Source organism: Chanodichthys erythropterus, chromosome 13 (genome assembly GCF_024489055.1).
Source record: "Chanodichthys erythropterus isolate Z2021 chromosome 13, ASM2448905v1, whole genome shotgun sequence".
Lineage (NCBI taxonomy): Eukaryota > Metazoa > Chordata > Actinopteri > Cypriniformes > Xenocyprididae > Chanodichthys > Chanodichthys erythropterus.
In genome coordinates, this window is record NC_090233.1 from 10,010,120 (window position 1) to 10,032,973 (window position 22,854).

The 22,854-nt window shown below is 34.7% G+C and overlaps 2 protein-coding genes across 4 annotated transcripts in view; both read right to left on the reverse strand.

Annotated features, from left to right (window-relative positions):
* Window positions 1–7,756, reverse strand: part of hip1rb (huntingtin interacting protein 1 related b) — a 51,917-nt gene extending 44,161 nt beyond the window's left edge. The window contains exon 1 of the mRNA XM_067406097.1: window positions 7,476–7,756. Coding sequence (XP_067262198.1) covers window positions 7,476–7,568 — 93 coding nt within the window. The 5' untranslated portion in view covers window positions 7,569–7,756. The remainder of the gene's footprint in view (window positions 1–7,475) is intronic.
* A 2,512-nt stretch (window positions 7,757–10,268) lies between these two features.
* Window positions 10,269–22,854, reverse strand: part of kntc1 (kinetochore associated 1) — a 63,270-nt gene continuing 50,684 nt past the window's right edge. For all 3 annotated transcript variants that reach the window (XM_067406252.1, XM_067406251.1, XM_067406253.1), the window contains 14 exons: window positions 21,719–21,831; window positions 21,490–21,545; window positions 21,259–21,337; window positions 19,374–19,498; window positions 19,050–19,185; window positions 18,290–18,385; window positions 17,567–17,623; window positions 16,390–16,444; window positions 16,233–16,296; window positions 14,653–14,782; window positions 13,946–14,035; window positions 13,708–13,862; window positions 10,604–10,706; window positions 10,269–10,463 (listed from right to left, as the gene is read on the reverse strand). In XM_067406252.1, the coding sequence (XP_067262353.1) occupies window positions 10,413–10,463; window positions 10,604–10,706; window positions 13,708–13,862; window positions 13,946–14,035; window positions 14,653–14,782; window positions 16,233–16,296; window positions 16,390–16,444; window positions 17,567–17,623; window positions 18,290–18,385; window positions 19,050–19,185; window positions 19,374–19,498; window positions 21,259–21,337; window positions 21,490–21,545; window positions 21,719–21,831 (1,310 nt within the window). In that variant the 3' untranslated portion in view covers window positions 10,269–10,412. The remainder of the gene's footprint in view (window positions 10,464–10,603; window positions 10,707–13,707; window positions 13,863–13,945; window positions 14,036–14,652; window positions 14,783–16,232; window positions 16,297–16,389; window positions 16,445–17,566; window positions 17,624–18,289; window positions 18,386–19,049; window positions 19,186–19,373; window positions 19,499–21,258; window positions 21,338–21,489; window positions 21,546–21,718; window positions 21,832–22,854) is intronic.

Here is a 22,854-nt window from a genome sequence, read left to right on the forward strand (position 1 = left end):
GTTGGTTTGTAGTTTTATGTATAACTCAATATCCAATATTATATCCATATGAACAATTATCACATTAAATGACAAACTAAATGCTGTGAAAATCATCTGGTAATATCTATTGCAGAAATGGATATTCATACGTGTAAATATCTGTGTTTCTTGCAACTGCTAGTTTAAATATCATGATTTGAAGTCTGAACTGTGACATATAAACTCTCAAATGCAAGAAAAAAGTCTATTACTAATGTTATCATAATATTTTATCATGGTTTATCATCAAACCGCCACATCCATATTCCATCACCCCCCAATGTAAATGGAATGAAGAATATGAAAAGCTTTAGGAGTCAGCTGTCTACAACAGGCCTAAAACTGCCAAGGTACCAGCATAAAAACAAAAAACAATTACTGTAATTGACAAAATGCCATACCCCTACAGGCATAAAAGAAATCTAAAACCAAGGAAAGCCACTAACCACAACATGAGAAGGCCACTATCACCAACTCTATGAAGATCCACTGACAAACTAAGCAGGCAATTCCTTTAAAGAGATCACTGACAGTGCCTCAAACATAATGTTTAACTTAACAGTCTTCACGAAAGTCTGGTTAACTTGAAGAAATTATGATAGGAATATATTATTATTATTGTAAAATGTTCGTTGTAAATTAATTATTACATTTTCTAGCGACTTGGATTTGAAATACTGATTCAATTAAATTTTATGAATTATGAATATTAAGTTTCATGAATACGTGAGGGTCAGTGTACAGTGCGTGTGATGTGAATTTCGTCATCAGAAGAGTACGGGCACCGCCGGATTTTTAACCATGTGTTCTTCTTTGAATTAGCTTATTAGCTTATTCACAAGGTGGCAACCATGCCCTGGGGGTGTCGATTTACAAGGTAGTCGAAGAAAACCTTCATAAACAGAACAGACCGGAACGTATGCAAGCTACAGCGACAATGAGGCCTACATAGACAATGGATTGTGCGAAAGGTTAAAAAGTACCCTCAATTGTACAACTCTAGCATGAAAGAATACACATATATACATGGGTTGTAACTCGTGGCGAGAGATGTGCATGTGTCGAACACCTGTGCACGCATACGTCAAGTATACTTTGCAAGGCTATGTGTATGCGTATATATGTGTCATACTTTTTTTTGTGTTTTTAAACTTTATTTAGTGTATGAAAAAGTTCTGCAAAGTTACAATGCACAAAGTCAGTCAAAAGGTAAGCATAGTAAGCACTATTTCTGAACTCCCACAAATGCCTCGACTGAAGTCTTGATTTTCTTCCGGGAACAAACACGTCACATTATTCCTCATTTAAATAATTCCTGCCTCATGGCATACAAACACACACAAAAAAAATATAATAATAAATAAATGGAGCAATTCCAAGGGAATTCTCCCCTAAAAAGGGGTTGAGTTGCATCAGTAGTGTTTTGAAACTCACGGTTATGGTAAGGGCCATGATAACAATCACCACACACTGGTCTAGCCAACCAATCAGAGCACACTGTGCTTTTCAAAAGGAGGGGCAACATAGACAGAGGAACTTAAAGTGTTACTGACAGACTAGGGCTGTGTTTCACTCCAAATATTTATGCCCTTCATAACTCGATAACTTACGTCCATCTCGTGAACTCGGATGTGCATCATTGCTCACGTTGCACGAGTGCCACTACTGGCAGAACTCATGCATAAGATTTAAATTAAACGTACTAAGCCCTTGATCACTTGGAATTCACTATGGAGCTGATTTATTATTTAAACCCCTTTTGTACTTGAATTTGTTTTATGCACCATTCTATATGCTTATAAGTAATTGGAGAAAATATCTAAAATCCTATAGGTATGAGCTGTTGGAGAAAAATAAAATTACACAGATGAAACAAAATATCAATAGTAAAAACTGTGAGACTGTGAACATAAGGTGGCGACAAGTATTATGCGATTGAATCTCAACATAATTAATACTAAGCGATTAATTCGAATATATATCATACACTTCTGCTGTGACGTCACAATCAAGTTGAATTGTGGGATACAGAGCTGCTTGAAGTGTACATCAGAGTAGACTCGCTCCCACAGTCAAAATCAAGGGGACGAGGGTCTGTCCATATAAACTTCCCTCGTCCACCTCACAAAATAGAAAGCACTTAAAATTGGCAGCAGGGATTTCCCCAAGGGGAAGTGCTTAGGGAAGTTTGCGAGTGCATGTCTACAATTGGAGCGGAACGCAGCCTAGGAAGAGAGGTGCTGCAACAATGGAAAATATGTGAAAAATTCAAGCATGAAAACCTATTCTAGTAGACCCCAAAAACAAAATCAAGACTTTGTAAAAGGGCATAATATGGCCTCTTTAATTTAATTTAACCATTAAAATGGAAAACATGGAGGAAAAAAAAAAGAAGGGGTTACTACATTTTACATGAAACAATTCCAGAGTATGAAATTTAACTCCATTTGCCCATTAACAAATTAAAAAGAAATTTTAAAAACATGTCCCTGGAAGACTGTTTCACATGCTTCTCATTTTGCCAACTGTCTTTTTGTGTCACCAAATAGATAGTAAGAACAGGCCAAGTCACTGAACACTGAAGGAAACCTGAGCCAGCTCTGGGTTTGCCCTTCCTGCTCTCAGTGAATAGAATGGCATTCAATAACCTACTTAATAAAAAGGACGACTATGTGAAACTGAGGTACCAGAACACTGCCCAAACATGACATGACAGACGACTTCATACATATTTTCCTACATTTTTATTTCAACTGCTTTTTTATTTAACCACATCCAAAGTCATTATAAAACAGCCACAGTGCAATCTATTTTAATGTACTGCTGTTTGGCAACCATAAACAACCAACGGTTGTTATATTACTAATGTAATACATTACTTGCCTTTCATCATATTGCTGTTGTTGTGGTTTTAAAGCCCAAATTATCTGCTTTGTGTTGTTTAAGGACACCTTAGTAAAACTGCTATAAGGTATGGCCTCTTGTACCATAATTTTTATGCTGTCATAGTTACTGTTTGTTGTTATGTTTTAGGGCTTGTGTGTGAATATACTCTTCAGTAGCATTGCTAAAATATTAATGACACAATAATACTTTAAGCCAAACAAATGTGTTATCATTAGCTCAGCAGTGTACAATACACCCTGTTCTTTCAAGGTAACTTCCTCTGCATGTACACTCCTGAAGCAAGGACATCTATTTCTCTCTTTCTCTCTCTTTTGGCTGCTCCCACTAGAGGACACCACAGCGGATCATCCACATATTTATCTGGCATATGTTTTATGCCGGATGCCCCTCCTGATGCAACCTACACTGACTCGTGCAAGGACATCCCTACGATAGGCTGACATATATTCGCCACCTCTGAATACTCTCTTTACAGAGAGATAACACAAAGACACTAGGTTGCTTGGCAACATTTGTCAATGCAGGGCGACCCAACTCGCGCGAGAGCTTACAGCGGACTGACGCAAAACACACAGGGCTGGAAAGTAAACAGACTGAACTATGTGGCGTATTTGACAAGTCAGTGAGAAAAGAACATAGATCTTTTGTGTGAGAATGTTCCTGATGTTTTGTGTGAGCATTTAAATGAACAGTTCCATTAAAATGAAAGGTCTGTTAACACCCCCACTCTCATGTTGTTCCAATGACTTTCTTTCATTTAGGCCCAGTTTTTTAAAAAAGTTTAATGTGGATCAGAATTGTCTAGATTGGGAAATCCCATGTTTTGCTATCCAGGTAAATTCATATTACTTTTGTGCCGGTTTTTCAAAGAAACGTTGGATTGGATCATGCCTAAATGGGCTTGAAAATGGGACTACATACAGTATCAAAATATTGGCTACTAGCTTTGTAAAGAACAACAGGTAGAAAAATCAGCAATGTGTCACTTTTTTAATTGAACGGACTGAAAGCAGCACAATTAAATGATATAAACATCCCCTTCTATTTGCAATCTCTTTTAAACAGTTAGGCCGCTCATCTAACCCACACCAAATAAATAAAAATATACATGAAATAAGGGGTGCAATTGATAGAAACTACCATTGACTGGTTCATCTTTTTATTTTTGACAGCTGGACATAATTTGTTTTTAACTTTACTTACTATACTGCAATGCTTAATAATAGCCTACTGTTACATTTGAACAAATGAAGTGCAAAATATAAATGTGTACATTTAGTACATAATACAATTTTTTCCAAGTTTTAAATTTTGTAGCTTAGATTAATCCTGAACCCACCCTTCTGCTGGGATCAGGATAATCCAGATTTTTGGAAACAAATGTATTCCAATCTTACTTAAGTGTTTTGAACAACACATACTGAGGGTTTGATCCAGATCAAAACCAAGATTGGATTACATGATCTAATCTGATCTCAGAAGCTTTTTATTTTCTTTTGAACAACCCATTTTCAAGATTTGAGCCAATCCGTTTATCAAAATTCTTTTGAACAACTGGGCCTTAGTGATTACACAAAGAGATGTTAGTCACCATCCACTTTCATTGCAACTTTTGTCATTCTGTCTAAGGCTAACATTAGGGTGACCATATTTTGATTAGCGAAAACCAGGACAGTCGGCCCGGCAATGAGAAATTCAAATGATACTCGAAGTTTACTCGAAAATGCCTTATAATTTCAACACATTTAAAGTATGACTCCTCTGTATGGATAGAAAATTGTTATATTACAAAATGCTATCTATAACCAAAGACATAAATTCAGATGTTTTATTATGACAAGTTTCAAAAATAACGAATGAAATAATGATAGAAATAATGTCTCTTCTGTATTAGAAAAATAAGTAAATAATAAATAACTAAAAAAATACATCTGCTATATTAGCAATCCAAGTTTAACAAAAATAGCACTCACAAAAAATGTCTATATCTTTAGTTTTCTTCTTCATCCTCATTTTCTTCCTCATTCCTCCTTGTTTGCCCATCTATATTTTGCTGTAGAGCTGATCTTTCCCAGCAGTTTTTTTGTTGCTTAACAAACAAGCATGAAAGTTATAAAGAAATTTATATAGGCCTATCAGCTGTTACATCGCAAGGTACAAAGGAAGAGCACAATGAGCTGAACTCATTGTAGACGATAGCTGAAGGTTGCTCTGCTGTTACACAAAGTATCTGTTTATTCAGTTACAGATGACTGCACGAATCGTGCAAACTATTGAAAACATTATAAACTGTTACCTAGAAGTAAACAACTGTAGTTTAGACATAAGTCAGCCGCGACGCTGAGAATATGGTTACCTTTATGGAAAAATCCACTATTGTCTTGAGATACAAAGTGAACTAATATTCTCAGTTGCACGTGCTCGCGCATGTCTGCGAAACTCATTTTTATGTGTGCTCTGCCTTCGGAAACCAAAAATCTCAGAAACCGAAAATCTCGTAACACCGGTCAATTTAATGGCCCAATGAAAAACAATGAAAACCAGGACATTTTTTTATCACTTTATAAAAAACAACCAGGACAGGACGTGAAAACAGGACATGTCCTGGGAAAACAGGACGTTTGGTCACCCTAGCTAACATCTCATTGTGTGATCACCAAGGCCCATTCTGCATAACATCTATTTTTGTGCAACATGAAAGACAAAAAGTTATACATGTTATAATAATTTGGGGTGAACTATCCCTTTAAATTATATACCTTACTGGAAGCACAAAAGTGTTCTTAAAATATTTAATAATATTTAATTATTTAATGTAAGATATTTATCACAAAACTACTAATTAACACTTTATTCCAATTGCCCACATTCTACTAACTACTTTGCAACTACATGTCAACGACTGGTCATTAGAGTATTAGTAGACTGTCTGCTTAATATCTGCTAAACACTTTATTTTGATGCTCCATCAACAGACATTCTACTGACTAGAAGTAACTTTACACCTACATATAAACTTCTTACCCTAACAGTCTAATTCAGTCTACTAATACTCTAGTTGATATGTAGTTGTAAATGTCTAAAGTGGAGCATCAAAATAAAGTGTAACCATTAACTGATATCTCACTCAGTACTGACAGTTCCTCACCATTTTCAACCAGCAACAACTCTATGTGTGGAGTACAAACCAAAAGTGTAGAAGAACCTGCAAAACCAGGTTGTTGGGCCTGCATAACTAAAGGAAAAAATGCAGCCTTTTAACATCACATGATTTTTTTTTTTTTGGTAATGTGAAAAGTATTATAACTATTGTATTTACTTTTAATTTTCTTACAAATTTACACATTTACTTCCATGATAGAAATATATATATATTATTCAGCTTATTTGGTGGAACTGTTCAAAATGCTATAGTGACCGGGAAAACTGACGACCGAAATGCTATTGACTACAGGTTAGTATTGACAGAGGTGAAAAAGAAAAGATAATGAAACTGGAAGAACTTGTCAAGCCACTTACAATAGACCTTAAAATAAAACCTAACCATATATATTTGGCAAGCAAAGGTTGAGTAATAGACTAGACAGAGATACAAACTTTTGTGACCTCAAGAATTTGATATTTAACAGCCAGAACAGAAGATATTTTCCTTCTCAATATGCAAATAAATAAATAATCAGTGAGTGAATCATACTTTTTTTTTTTTTTTATTCTGTTTTCCGTTTAAATCCATTTAAAGTTTCCTAATTATGAATATAGGCCTAATACTGCAATATATTGCCATGCCTTCAGATTTTTTATTTTTTTTTACTAGGACGATATCATCAGTCATCAGAGACATCAGTCTGTCCATTTAAAAATTTTAATCAGTGTATGATTATCGATGTGATTTGTGTGTGATATATATATTATATAATATTATATTATATATATAAAGAACAATCTATGGCATAAATCCAATGGTCACTACAATCTATTGCATTTTACTTTGATATACAATTTACATCGACCCATTTATTTGTACTCTGACAGGGCATATAAGCATCACACATCATATAAGCCTGTCAGAGAGTCCATGAAGAAGTCAAGAACGAACAATAATCATTGCAAACAGAATAACATATGTTAAGATCACGTGCTGGATCTGGCGTTCTGATTATTTTGCAGGTACAGTAACGTAGTTGTATGGACAGGTTCACCGAGTCCCCGGATGACATTATGTCAGACACAAACTGGTCTTGTCAGTTGTTTGAAAACCTATTGTTTCGTTTTAGCAAGTTTATCACTTCAGCGAGAATCGTTCAAAAAAAGAAAAAGGTACACCTGTATGTTTTAACGACCGATATTTCTGTAAATACGCCATTTCTGCAATAGTGTAGATGAGAAGTGCCTACGCAAGCTGTGTTTGTGATCGTGCATCCTCAGTCATGTTTCGAGTGTGCATCATATTATGTCGTAAAATGTAGTCAATGCTAGCACTATATCCACATAGGAACGCTAACCATTAGCATCGTAACAAGATATCAAGTGTTCCGAGGTTGCCATACCTGCTGTTTTTCGAAATGCTCTCTCTCGGCTCCTAAAATAGTTTCCGTCCTTTTGCTTTTAACCCGCGAAGGCACCTGTCGTATTGAATTCATCCTTTATAGAGCTCTCGTGTTTTGTGGTTAACCAATAGTTCCCTATCGTGTTATGCTCCAAGTGTCCGTCGTTTGACAGTCCAGTGTGAGCTTTTATGTTCTTGCGTGTTATCAGGAACACCGCGACGCTAAGTAGGACATGGAGGAAAAACCTGTTCTGGTCTTCGAGGCTTGCCGGTTTGAGTCGCACTACAGCATTGCTGTGGGAGGAGTAATAATTGCGCGTTTTAATAACGCCTAAATTCACATTTAGTCACAAGAGTTCACATATATAATGTGATGATTCGTCAGAGGTGCCACCTTTACGTCATACGCGTTATATACAGTACACAGCACGAGTACACCCCTGTGAAACTTGCATTCAGCTGTTCCTGTTTAAAAGATATTAGGGTTCCTATACAGGTCTGGTTTATGACTTATCATAAAGTCAATATTAATAAGGAAAATAAGAGTTTATCATCAAAGTCATAAAATGTATTACAAAAATAAGTATGCTGGGCTACTTCCAAAAAGGTAGGACCAGGAAAATACTAGTCAGAGCTGGCAAAAGCTAAGAGTAACTGCTTTAAAATCACCATAAAAATCAGAATTTACAATTCCCTTTTTTTATGGAATATTATAGTGTAAATGATTTATCCATGATGCAAATCATTGTGTATTTTCTTAAAATCATGTGCACTCCTAATCTTTAATCAAAAATTTCCTTCCTACTCACAGTGACACCTCTTTTCTTATCTGATGACATTTTTCCACATGAGGGCGGGACAAACAGGCTCACATACATTGATTTACTTGTTAGAATTATGTCATTGAACTGTGTAAATCTGTGTGTAAAAAAGGCAGATTATCATTTTATTTTTTTTATTTTTTTTTTTTAGTGTAAATTGCAGAATATATAAATGGCTTAAAATAAAATAAATAAATTAATTTTCAACAATATCTATATGGGCTGATTTCAAAACACTGCTTCATAAGGCTTCTGAGCTTTATGAATCTTTTGTTTCGAATTAGTGATTTGGATCTCCAAACGGCTAAACTGCTGAAATCACGTGACTTTGGTGCTCCGATTCACTGATTCGATTCGTAAAGCTCTGAAGCAGTGTTTTGAAATCGGCCCATATAGATATTGTTAAAAAGTATTTTTGTTTTTTTTTGGCGCACAAAAAGTTTTCTTGTTGCTTTATAATATTAAGATAGAACCACTGAACTCACATGAACTGATTTAAACATGTTTTTAGTACCTTTATGGCTCATAGTTTGAATGGCTTTGCTGGCCTCACTGAGCCATCGGATTTCATCAACAATATCTTAATTTGTGTTCTGAAGATGAACAAAGGTCTTACGGGAGTAGAACGACATGAGGGTGAGTAATAAATTACATTTTCATTTCTGCATGAACTAACCATGATATTATGCATTTGTTATATAGCCTATAAGCAATGGGTTTTTTTAAGAAAAATATCCACATTTAAAACTTTATAAAGTAAAATAATTAGCTTCCGGCTGAACACATCGATTTGTGGTGGAAGGGTAACCCCTGACTCGACGTATGATGTAATGACAAACTTGGAAGCACAGAGGATAGAGCAAAACAAAACACCGGTCACAAATTAGAAGTCTAAAATGAGAAATGTTAAGAGAAATGTCAAAGGATTTAGATAAGAGAGAAGAGGAGCTTGAGTTTGTTGCACAGCCTTATTTGTTTGAACCACGAGAGGCGTCTTAAGCTTATGATACTCCTACAGTACATCCTGTCATACATCAAGTCTGAAAGAAGATAGTCTTGTACACCTAAGTTGGCTTGAGTAAATCATGGGATAATTTTCATTTTTGGATAAAATATCCCTTTAACCCACCCTTAAACCTAGCAAAATTAAATGTCACCCAAAAAATGTGATGCTAATCCAATAAGCAAACTGTAATGTACTCTTTCATTCAACAAAATCTTCATGTGTAATTAAAGTCAACCTGCAATTCCATCTACTGATTACTTAAAGATATACTAGATTTAGGTGTATACACGTCTTTATGGGAATATAAGGAACTGATAGAATAAAGTTCAAAGTACTACTAAAGCAGCAGTGTGCAGTTATGTGCTTCTTTCAGAGAAGGTTGGAATCAACAGAATGAGATCTTTCTTGGACATTCTCAAAAGATTACAAGACATTTTTTTCCGGGAAATTAAATGGAATGAAAGTTTTCACAATTATTAGTCACAGGGAGTGTGGAGTGATGTTGTGCATCTTACATTCCTCACAGTATTCTATCGAACAACTATTAAAAATATAACTGGCATCTGGTTATGGTAACTGTTGCTCACGTTAAACTGTAAACATGCACTAAATCACATAACACATCTATTGACTAGATTCATGAGCAATGTCAAAAATGCAGTCATTTCATCAACTTACCAGCAAGTGTGCTTGAGAAACACTGAAATGAATGGGCTTCAATGCAGTGTTTGGAACTATTGATTGCCCAATGATGCATTACTTCCGCATTCTTCATTTCCTATGGTAGTCTATGGGAGTGTCAGCATTCTGTTTTCAACGGCTCTGGTCCAAAGCCATGACAGTGATACGTGATGAGCTACATGGTCCATGCTTGCTCCTTGCTATATTAACAGTTCCATATTATTGAAAAAATGTAATAGTCATTTTTATTTGTAAATCAGATGTCTACATACACAATGGTGTTAATATTCACAAAACATGAGTACTGAAATACTATTAAGTAACAATATACAAATGTAAAATAAGCAAGCAGATAACATTTTACTTGCGCAGTCTTGCAATTAGTGAAAGTACTGTATAACTGCCCACAGATTACAAATGATTTTTAATCTCATGCTGATGTTTGAGTACCCCTAGATTTAAGTGCCTTTTCCAAAAATTCCTGAAGGACAAAAAGATAAAAAAATAAATTAAATGAGAACCTTAGCAGATTATATACTACCACAATAAACATTCATTACAAATGAAAAGCAAATACATTTAAAAAATAAAATAAAGTATAAATATTTTAAGAGGCTTTACCCTGACAGGATCAGAGAGGGTGTTGCTCACAGGTGCTGTTTGTCCTCCTTTCATCTCTCTGTATTTCAGATATTCTTGGGCAAAGGAAAATGCCTCCTCTTCACTATTCAGAGGGGAAAAAGGACAGTGAGACAATTCTTTTATTCAACTTTGTGTTAGAAACACAAATTAACTTGTTTTACTTACAAAAATTAGGAACACCTATCTAATCAAAACTGTAACCTCTGAACTTCTAGCATTTGAAGCATAAAACGGCAAGTTACTTGTAATTACATGAGTTACAGTGGATATAAAAAATAGATGCATTTGTATTAGTGCAGTCAATCAATTAATTAATTAATTAATTAACAGTTACTCTAATTAATAGTAAACAGTATTAAACAGTAACTCAAATTAATGTTGAAACAACTTAAAGACTGTGTATTTTTTTTTTTTTTAATATATTATCACCATTGATATTAATACTGGTACTTATGTCTCTATGAAATAGATTTTTTTTAAAGCATTAAATTATAGACATTCAACATTACAGTAAAAGTAAAAGCTATCAATTTCAACATTTATTAGGCATAAAAAAAATAATTTAAGTGAACTTAAATCTACCCATGGCCTTCCTTCCTTTCCATATAGAGAACATGAATAAAGCTATCTAACACTTTACATTCTTCACAGCATAAATTATAAATTAAATATAGATTTATCCTTATTAAAGCTACAATCGTCTCTGTTCTTTGATTAACATTAATAACAGACATCACAGCAACTGGTTTACTAGGCTGCTGTCACTTTAAGAGCTGCCACTGCCAATCATGATGCCTATCTCATTTTCTCACAACTCTTTAAGTTCATTAAAGTCGTTATTTAACTCATTTGAGACTGCTCTTATGAGGATACTCGACAAAACGGGCATTTTGGCATAATTCTGTGCCTTATTGTTTGTTCAAGCGTGAGAGAGAACTGGACACTGATGCGCATCTTTCTGTGCACAGGAGTCGTGTGTGTGTCACACAGACACGACATTCACATACAGTGCGTTCTCGATTGTCTTGTGGAGGTTTAAAAGCAATTCCATGTAGAGCGTTGTGACGAGCAGGGCGGGCGAGAGCAGTGAGGGAACGGCGCGAGGCCGGTGACACGAATGAGCATCACCTGCGAGGCGCGCCGGCCTCGAGTCTCTCACGGAGGAGCTTCGGAGGCACCAATGTAACGCAGTTCGGAACACACCGGTCTCACGGCTCTCGCCTGCCCTGCTCGTCACAAGCGTGATCACATAATGTAACGCTAGCCACATTATGACAGAAAAAACGGATGCTGCATTAAAGGGATAGTTCACCCAAAAATGAAAATTCTGTCAGTAATTACTAACCCTCATGTTGATACAACTATGTAAGTCTTTCTTTCATCTTCGGATCACAAATTAATATTTTTGTGATTAAATATGAGCGGTGGAATACTCCTCCATTGGCTTTAAGGGGGCCCAAACTTGTCCATCCAGAAAGTCAGTGAAGAAAATGTTTAAATAGTCCATGCCACTACAGTGGCTCAACCGTACGTTTCTCAAGCGACAATAATACTTTTTGTGTGAAAAAAACAAACAAAAGAACGACTTTATTCAACTATTCATTTTCTCTCTTGTAGGCTCCATGACGCATGCACGAGAACTAAACTGCCGACATATTTACAAATAATGGTTTTTACATACAGCGCGCACGTTCACCTGCTTGTAAACAAAGTTTAGCACTTCATCTTGAACACTAAGTGGCGGTAATACTCCTAAGGAGTGAGCAGGAGTGAGCAGCCAGTAACAAGTAGTAGTAGAAGAAGACCGTCGTCAGTTTAGTTCTCGTGCATGCGTCATGGAGCCTACAAGAGAGAAAATGAATAGTTGAATAAAGTCGTTCTTTTGTTTGTTTTTTTCACACAAAAAGTATTATCGTCGCATGAAAAACGTACGGTTGAGCCACTGTAGTGGCATGGACTATTTAAACATTTTCTTCACTGACTTTCTGGATGGACAAGTTTGGGCCCCCTTAAAGCCAATGTAGGAGTATTCCACTGCTCATATTTAATCACAAAAATATTAATTTGTGATCCGAAGATGAAAGAAAGACTTACATGGTTGTATCAACATGAGGGTGAGTAATTACTGACAGAATTTTCATTTTTGGGTGAACTATCCCTTTAAATATTTTTAACGCGTTAAACTGAAAAAAATAAATCAAATGTGTTAACACACTAATTTTGACAGCACTCATTTGTATATATTACAAAGAATCATATCTTTTTACATATTACATCTTGATTGTTACTACTCAAACCAAATTCCGAAAAAAAATTATGTAACAACTGACACACATAAAGTCAAATATAAATATTGATTATGTATTGACTTTCCCAAAACTGTATCATCATGTGAATATTTAAATTCTGATAAACTGTTAAAAATAAAAGTCTAGCAATAAGTATAAATAACTGTAATACATAATAAAGGTAAAATAAAACCTTAATACCTTAAAGTAGGGGTCAGAAAATCTATGGCATGCAATTACAGAAGCACATGGTTTGTCAGATATGAAATTTACCTCAAAATGTACAGTACATTTTTATGCAAGTTCGAGAAATTTATTTAAATGTAATAAATACACCTCTTTAGCTGTTGTCTCTTGCCAGTGATTATCCCTTCACGTGCCATAGGTTGCCGGCCCCTGATTTAAAGTTTATTACAAAGAAATTTATAAAGCAAAAGGGAAAGAGGACGCTAAAAATGTACAATATACTACAGATTGTTATTCTAAAAGAGCAAATGATCATCATAAGTTGAGAGAAAATTCTCTTTGACATCAGAGAACTTCAGTATTAATATTACTTTAACATTATTGCAGTGTTCGTCTTGATACTTCCCGATCACTCTGCCTGGGTTTATTTTGCAATACTGACTGGCTGGCTGTATATTATTCCTTGTAACTCTGTTATGTAGAACAGCTTCACCAGTACAAAAATAAATAAATAAATATAATAAAATAAAAAAAAATGCTGTTTAACTTCACAAACTGATGAAGGAAATAAGAGGTAAATGTATGAAATTCCATGTAGGATCAACTAACCCATTCTGCCCCACAAGGCAGTTCAGCAGCTCCTGCACTACTTCAGGGTGACCCTTTGAGATCAAGTGCCTCTTCAAATGAGTGAAGTGTTTGGTCTTCATCAATGTCTGAGACTTGCCATTTCGACAAAGGAATGTGAACACTGTGTCTCTGATCTACAGTAAATAAAAATGAATTAAAATATACGACTAATCAAGGACTGAGAAAAGATTTGTGTAACAATAAGAGAAGGAATAACCTGTGAAGGAATGCCGGCTAACTCTCCGGTGGTCATGCTTTCCTCAATCTGATCCAGAATGAGGGTAGGGTTACAGGACAGCAGGAAGCTCTAATGTATAAAACACACACACAAAAAAAATGTTTTAGTACAAACTGAAAATCAAACTCAGTATTCAGATCACAGACAAAAAAAATAAATAAATCATGGGATTTTAAGGTGACATAGTAACACGTTACATGTGCTTTCTTACATGGACTATTTTCAAAAGCAAATGGTACATCTGCAAAACTAATCTCATAACAGACATTAATACTCCATAGACCAGGGGTGGGCAAACTCAGTCCTGGAGGGCCACTGTCCCTGCATAGTCCAACCCTAATCAAACACACCTGAACCAGCTAATCAAGGTCTTTAGGATTACACGCAGGTGAGTTTTATCAGGGTTGCAGCTAAACTCTGCAGGGACAGCGGTCCTCCAGGACCGAGTTTGCCCACCCCTGCCATAGACACTAGTGACAGTGATCATTGGCAACAGGATGTTAGCGTGACCAGTGACACGACAAAGTTGTGAAATGTTTAACTTTGTGCAATTGAACCTTCGGGAACGACAAACAATAGCAGTGAAGACTGTGTCGGTGGAGTGGAGCTTCCCACTATAGGGGAAGAAGGGGTAGGATGCCACTATTACCCTGGCCCATCATCCCCTATAGTAAATGTGAACCTACCTGAATTTGTGGTTCCTTCTTTTTGGCACAAGGTATGAGCAACAGTGTGCCCAAAGAGAAGGCCTGCAGATTGAACTGAGAAAACCGCTTGGCAATGGCAACCAGATCCAAAGTGAATAAAAATGGACATCTAAAAAACATGAAACATGATATTTGAGAAAATATAGAAGACACAGCAGAAAATAAATAATAAAATCAAAGATATAATTGAATTAATTAAATAGCAGGACAGTGTTGACAAAGTACTCTCTTTGTGGAGTAGCAGAGCGAGAATATGCGCTTATAAATTGAAAAATAAAACAATGGCTTGTTTATCCATTATATTTGAATAATTTCTAATCTTTGAATAACTGAATTTTTTTTACAATTATTAAACTGCAAGTTTTCCAGCAAAATAAATAAATAAATAAAATTGCCATATTTTTAGTTTTTAAATGGAATTTACAGACAGTGACAGAGTAACACAGGCAGAGCAGATTTACATGATCACCTCAACAATAACGGAAAGCAGGAAGGAAATTTATCGGGGTTTACCCGTTTTGCCCCCAAAAATTTAAGATATGGGTGCAAAAAATGCCCCTGTATAAGTTCTTGTTCTTATAACATATGGTTTGTTATGTGTTAAAGCGGTACTTCACAGTGGCAAAGTGGGCTTTCAGTAAAACTTGCCTGCCTATACATGTTGCCAATCAAGGCCACTTCCACCAGTCTGCTATAGACAGGCTTGACCACAGTCAAATACTGCCTTGCTTAAGTAGGAAATACTTCTTTGCAAACTTTTAGTTATAATGGTGTCGACTTGTATTTTTCCCAGGTGCAAGAATTCAAAGAATAAACATTTAGTGGGGTTATTTTCAGTTTCCAGTGAAGGATCCAGAGTGTTTTAGGCAGTGGCAAATGGCAGCAAAGAATTGTAAATACAGAGAGAAGGTTGCGATTGAAAATATGAAAAACCTCTGTGTTTGTTTGTTGTCATCCAGTTTGAAATGTTGACTACAGTGTTTTAGGCCAAACACAGGGGAAAATTTGAAAAACTGCCATTCAGTCAGTTAAATGGCAGAGAAGAGGGAACGGGGAGCATCTTCTGTCCAACCCCCCAAAGCCAAACACCGTCACGTACAGGTAAGAAAGCAATTGCCATAGTATTCCATTATTACAATATGAGTAGAGAAAGTACAATAAAAATTCTCAGTGATACAAAAGCCCTGGAGCTGTCTGTTTAATTCTGACTTTTATAGCTTATATTAAACCTTTTAAATATTTTTTAATATTTTTTTTTAAAGCTTTTACATTTATAAACAATTCTCATTACATTTTTGAAAAGATAGTCGGCACACAAGTTTTCATTTTAATTAATGAAATAATGTTTAATCAATTTATTTAATTCATTTAAATAATGAATTTTCATTTAATTTAATTTATCATTAATTTTAATTAACAGAAACTCATAAATGGAAAAAAAAAATCCCTTAATCCATATAATCAACTTCACTAATAAACTATTGCTTATAATACATTAGCCACACCCTATGCTCATACTTTATATTTTGATCAAACTGTCCCTTGGACTGAAGACTTACTTTAGAAGCAGGACAAATGTCTTATACATAACATCATGCTGTCGAGGGCTGAGAGGAAGAGAAGCTGTAAAATGATCATACAGACAAACAGTTAAAAGCATTTAAGTAATAGAAATTTTTCAGTGATGTTGAAAATTTTAAAGTATGTCCCTTTTACCTGTCAAGAAAGGGGCTTGAATCACGCTCCGCCATATTCTGGAAAGACTTTGCCCCTGCAGGGAGGGAAAAAAAGGTAGTTGTGCGTTAAATTGACCTAAATCATAAATGTCAAATAAACTGAGCAATGATTTAAAGGGGTCATGACTTGGCATTTTTTCTAGTTTATGTTTCCTGAAGTGTAATTACAATTATGTTTCCTCAAGTGTAATTTGTTTTTTGTTTTGTTTTTTCAAAATCTGTGATAATTGAGAAATAAAAAGGCAGTTTTAAGCCCTCTGATTTAAATATTTCACTTAAAAGGGTGTGTTTCCTTTAAGGCTTCAATATAAGGCCCAGTGCTATGATTGGGTAACATCTCTGACTATGAAACAAGTATTACATGTGGCTTGAGGTAAAAGTAAACGCATTGTGAAACTTGTTCTGAAGTAATGTAAGCATTAGAAGTACAGCTCATGCAAGAAGTTATGCTACTCCATGCTTTCACGTTATTTCGCGATGAGCTTCACAACACACTTATGTTATGTAATGCACACATTGTTTCACTTCAGAGGACATTGATTCATCCACTTGGTTCATATGGATTAGCATCATGATGACTGTGCTTTTTAGAGCATCAACATTTGGGGAGCCATTCACTTGCATTATGTGAACTTACAGAGATGCATTATATTTCAATCTGAATATATCTGAAGAAAGTAAGTGATATAACATCTGGGATGGATTGAGGGTGAGAGAATGATATATATATATATATATATATTTCTTGGATCTCAGACAGTATTTTGGCTTTCAGTTCAAATAACTCTCTTAAAACTAAAATCTGCAATGTCTAAGGTTTGTGAAAGTTATACATGCTTTTATTTCATTCTTTTTGGACTACTGCAAGCCATTAGTCAGCTCTCACTATCTCACAGTTTGCACTAAATGCTGCTGCAAGGCTTGTACCAAGACGCAGACCATTTTACACTTGTGCTGAAAACTTTACATTTACAAATGACGAAATATAGTTTCCAATACAATAAAATATGCTGTTATTTATATTTAAATTTAGTTCTATTGCCAGTGTTAAGCATGTTATGGCCCACAATAAATAATATTTTAGTTTGGCCCTTGCTTTAAAATAAGTCTGATACACCTGATCTAAAAAAAAAAACAAAGGTTAGGAAAATGATCACCTCTAAAAGGCTGGGCACTGCTATGAGAGCTTCAAGAACCTTCTGCAAGTAGCTTGTCTATAGAAGAAAAAGAAGAAACATTTTCTGAATAGACAACACAATGAACACAAGGAGGCAGCAATGTATCATCCACCTAAACAAACATCACACGAATGTGTTAAAGGGTTAGTTCACCCAAAAATGACAATTCTGTCATCATTTACTCACCCTTATGTTGTTCCAAACCTGTATGAGTTTCTTTCTTCTGTTGAACACAGACAAAGATATTTTGAAAAATGTTGGTAACCAGACAGTTAATGGTAGCCATTAACTTCCATAGTATTTTTTCCTACTATGGAAGCCAGTGGCTACCGTCAACTGTCTGGTTACCAACATCCAACATTCTTCAAAATATCTTCTTCTATGAAGAAAAACAGATACAGGTTTGGAACAACATAAGGGTGAGTAAATGATGACAATTTTCATTTTTGGGGGAACTTACCCTTTAAATCCAGCCAGCTTCAGGTATACTGTTCAAACACAGTAAAAAAAGTATGACTAATCTAAATAAAGACAGGATTCATAGTTTTCACACACAGTTTTCTTAGGTTTTACAAATATCAATTAGTTGTAATTTTCCATCATTCCCATTGTTTCAGGAAGCAGTGTTTGTGCACAAGTACACAAAATGACTAACTAATGACTAAACAGCTTTAAAATGAGAGTAATGTACATGTGACTTACCATATTGAAAGACATAAGTTTTTGCAAGACACTGTTCCACAGCTGCAAATCATAAACCTCGTACTCCAAACAAAGATCGGCTACAAGACGGACAGCCTGGAAAGAAATAGCAACATGACATGCCTTACTGAAAAATGTATGTAGATTATGTTTTAGTGGCATTGTGAGGGGGGAAAAAAAAAAGTCACATACTTTTTTTTTTTTTTTTTTTTACATGTCTTACAATGTCTAACAACTTGAGACACTCAAAAAGAGCAGTGCCACAGTGTTTATAAACTATAAATGGTTTTCTCTGCTCATTAAATTTGATAAAAGAAAGTATATAAACATCTTTAAATGCTCAAGCACTGCATGGCTGTTCACACCAAGATGAATGTTCAGTTGATTTCAGAATGTGATTTCTATTTGAATGTATTTTGGTGCTCAAGCATCATTATTTAATTTCTATGATCAATGTTGAAAACTTATTTATTTCTGTGGAATACATTTTTGGTAAATAGAAAGTTATAAAAACAGCATTTATTTGAAATAGAAATCTTCTTTAGCATTATAATTGATCAATTTGATGTATCCTTGCTGAACAGACGTATTCATTTCTTAAAAAGAACCAAACAAAAACAAATAAATCTTACCGATGCCAAACTTTTGAATTCCCCCACCACTTCTCATCATCCCACACTTTTTTTTATAAAACTGTAGTAAGAATCAACAGAACTTGACTGTTGAAATGAGGAGTTTTAATATTAGTTGCAATATCTACCTGAGGTTCATTGTTGTGGTTCTTCCATAAACCCTTAATCATGCCTTCTTTCGGGCTGCTGATGAACATTTCCAAGGTATAGGGAATGTTCAGGGCCTCCATCTGGGCAAGGTACATGTAACACTTCAAATAATATCTGTGAAAACATTAATACATGCTCATTAATGCTGAAAATTCATCATTCTTGATTAAAATAAATGGCAAAAAAAGTGTTTTGCATTAACACTTGGACATATAAAATGGTTACAGTTCCATTCTTATAAAACTGCACACAAACAAGTGAAAGAAAATTATACTTAAATTATAATTCTTGATTCTGCTCACTTGATTTTGCTACTTGGCTGATTGGAAAGTGCTTCCAAAGTGACAGCATCTGCTAAGTGAGTGAGACAGATCAAAGCACGACTACGATGTTCAAAGGTCAAACGAAGGCCCGATCCTCCCAGGGGCTGAAAAGATAAACAAATGTTAAGCATTTCAGACTTTTACTTTCCTGGCAAACATATACTCCACTAATAACTTTATGACAGGAAAGTAAATGGTGTATAATGTGTAACACATTACTGATTTCTTTATTTTCAAAACATTCAAAATGTTGTTTCAACATGCAAGTCATTCTTGCAATCTGACAAAACCTTTTCTATGCATGTCTGGGATATAAAGTTATCTTGTTAACAAAGATATTGTTTTGCATATTCAAGTTTGCTTCTATTTTTACCAAAATGCTACAGCAAAAAATTAGAAAGTTCTATAACTTTTTACTATTTTATATTTATAGATCTAACAGATCATTTTATGCAAGTTTAACAAAAACTGTTAGATGTACAGTTTTTGTAAGTAGAAAAAGAACACATCATCTTATAAATTATAGTGAAAAACTGATAAATTGATATCCCCATAATTCTCTGTGTGACACTCAACATTTGTTTTTTTGATTTTTTCATTTAAATAGTTATGTTTCTTCTCAGTCTTTTGTTATCAGTTATGTACATTAGGGTTTTATGACACATTTTACCATGTTAAATAAATGTTTATTGCATCATTTAGTGTCATGTGTGTTACCATGATGTGGTTTGTATTCATTTGTATGACACCATACAAACATCTACACATTAGTTTTTACCTCAGCATGTGGAAAATATACTCGTGATGAACTTTAATTATGTGGCTTTTTCTTTACCACCTCTTTGTATGGTGGTTGTCAGTACAAAAGGTACAAAAAGTTGGTGTATTACCATTACATCAGTTCATTAAACTTTTTTTTTTTTTTTTACTGATTATGTTTATGGTAAAGTTCTGGCCAACCAGTATGGCCTTTCTGGTGATGCTGGATGAGAAAGGAAATGGTTAAGCTAGTTCATGATCCTGGTGGGAACATCCAAAACACTGCAGTAGTAACCAGCTATGCTTGTCTTTTCAGCAGGAATGCTAAAATGTGATCTGTGTTCTACCATACAAACGGTTTAGTGGTTTAGTAATTCCAGCTGCTCATTCAAAAAGATAAAACATGCACTCGTATAAAAAAGATAAAACATGCACTTGTGTAAACATTTTCAACATGTGATATAAACAACAAAGTAATCATTGTTATATAATCCATCAACAGTAGATCATAACCAGTCACAAAAATAACTGAATTTCATAATCTAGTTCTAAATGACAAATACAAATGAGTTCCATTTACTTTTAACAACACATGGTTTGCGTCTGGGCTAGTTCACATAAAACACTTTGTACAATACATTTTTATTATTAATAATTGAATGAATATATTAGTGAATTAATGCAAATCATAGCACTGGGCCTTATATTGAAGCCTTAAAGGAAACACACCCTTTTAAGTGAAATATTTAAATCAGAGGGCTTAAAACTGCCTTTTTATTTCTCAATTATAACAGATTTTGAAAAAATAAATTATAATTTCCCCATTCGATTTATTTATGCATTTATAATTTGTTTTATGCAAAATACATATTTATTTATCATTCACATTTGCTCATTTATTTATTTCAAAGTTTTGGTCCTCTATAAGATTCTAACCTCATTTTATTTTGCTTTTGAAATCCGAAGAACCATGAACTGAATTGTGTGTACCCAAAGACTTGCAATGATGTAAACTTGGCGGGTGCAAATCCCCCCCTAAGTCACACGATCCTAGAACAGGGCCTGGCGCCTCAGGCTTCTGTTGAAGGTGAAAAGTCCTACTTACCCAGGTTTGTGCTGTCAGGATGGGACTGAGCAAACGAGCACTTATATCCATGGGGTGCATCTGCAGCAAATAAACAACTCTGCCATATAAAGAGAAGGACATGAAGAGAAAGAAAAACTTCAACAAGACTTGCATCCATGTTATAGAAACATGTTTAATCCACTTGGTAATGTTTCATATTATATGGCAAAATAATAAAACACTTTAATTTTTAGGATTCTGTATTAGTACCTCATGAGATCAGGGTCATCATTTATATCTGCCACGTAGTCCTGCTGAATTATGTCCTACAGCAAAGGAGGTACGAGTTTAAGTCTCATCTAACAATGCATCGTTATACGAAGTATGTTTACAGATATAATCAAGTTACAGAGGGGATTTGCTGTACTACTATAGCAAATAATAGTGTTTGTCTTTCAAAAGACTGGAGAATTTGCAGTGTGTGATATATTTTACATACCTTGCCATTAGACTGCCCTGTTTGGCACAACCACTTCTCCAAAAGAATGTTCCGGATCTTCTGAAGATCGACACTGTTGATGGAGGCAATATCCTTGGCCACGCTGTGAATGTCTGTCCAGTTAAAGAAAAAAGGGGCTAAATCCAAATAGAAATGTCCCTCTCTATCTATATGTAGAAACGTCTATATATTAGGGGTGTAACAGTACGCAAACATGACAGTTCAGTATGTACCTCGGTATTGGCTTTGGTACAGCAGGAGGGAGAAAACGAAACAATTTTTTTTCTTCTTCGTTTTGTTTAAACAGTGGTTTATTGAACAAATTGTGTCCCTCTCTTTAAAATTAATTCAATTATAATTAACTTTTTTTTTTTTAAGGACAGCTATAAACTACAGTTGCTATATAATAATCAACACTCAAATAATAATAATAATAAAAAACACATAAATTGCACATAAGGCAGGTTTTTGCATTAACTTCTAAATCTATTTATAAAATTATTCATTTTAATTCACTACAATTCAATTCTGAAATATGATCATTTACGCAGTTACTGTCATAAATAGTTTTCATGACAAATTTATTTAAACATTAAATAATTACGACATTACTAACAGGAAAAGTAAATATAATAAATATATAAGCTATTATATAGTGCATATTTTTAGAGAAAAACGCTCCCCTCTACAGTTCATTTCTCTAGTGAACTAACATACTGTAGACACTAAATGACTTGCCAGAGGAAAATTATAATGATACGTGAGATATTATTCTCAAGCTGTTTAACTGATGTCTTTCCGCGTTTGAAACTGGTTAACAGATTACACGTAACCATATCTATGCATAGATGCTTCTTCTGCGCTTTTATCTCTTGTGACATTTAGCAAACAGCGTTCCATTACCGCACGCACCCCCTTCTGGATTGGAGTGTGGTTCGACTGTGGCTGACTGTTTTCAAAGAATATATGCACCATTACACCCCTACTATATATACATACATGCATACAAACATAAATACATACATGCATATATAGATACATGCATCTTATGCTCACCAAGGCTGTATCTATAAAATACAGTAATAAACGAACATTGTGAAATATTATTAAATAGTATTACAATTAAAAATAATGTT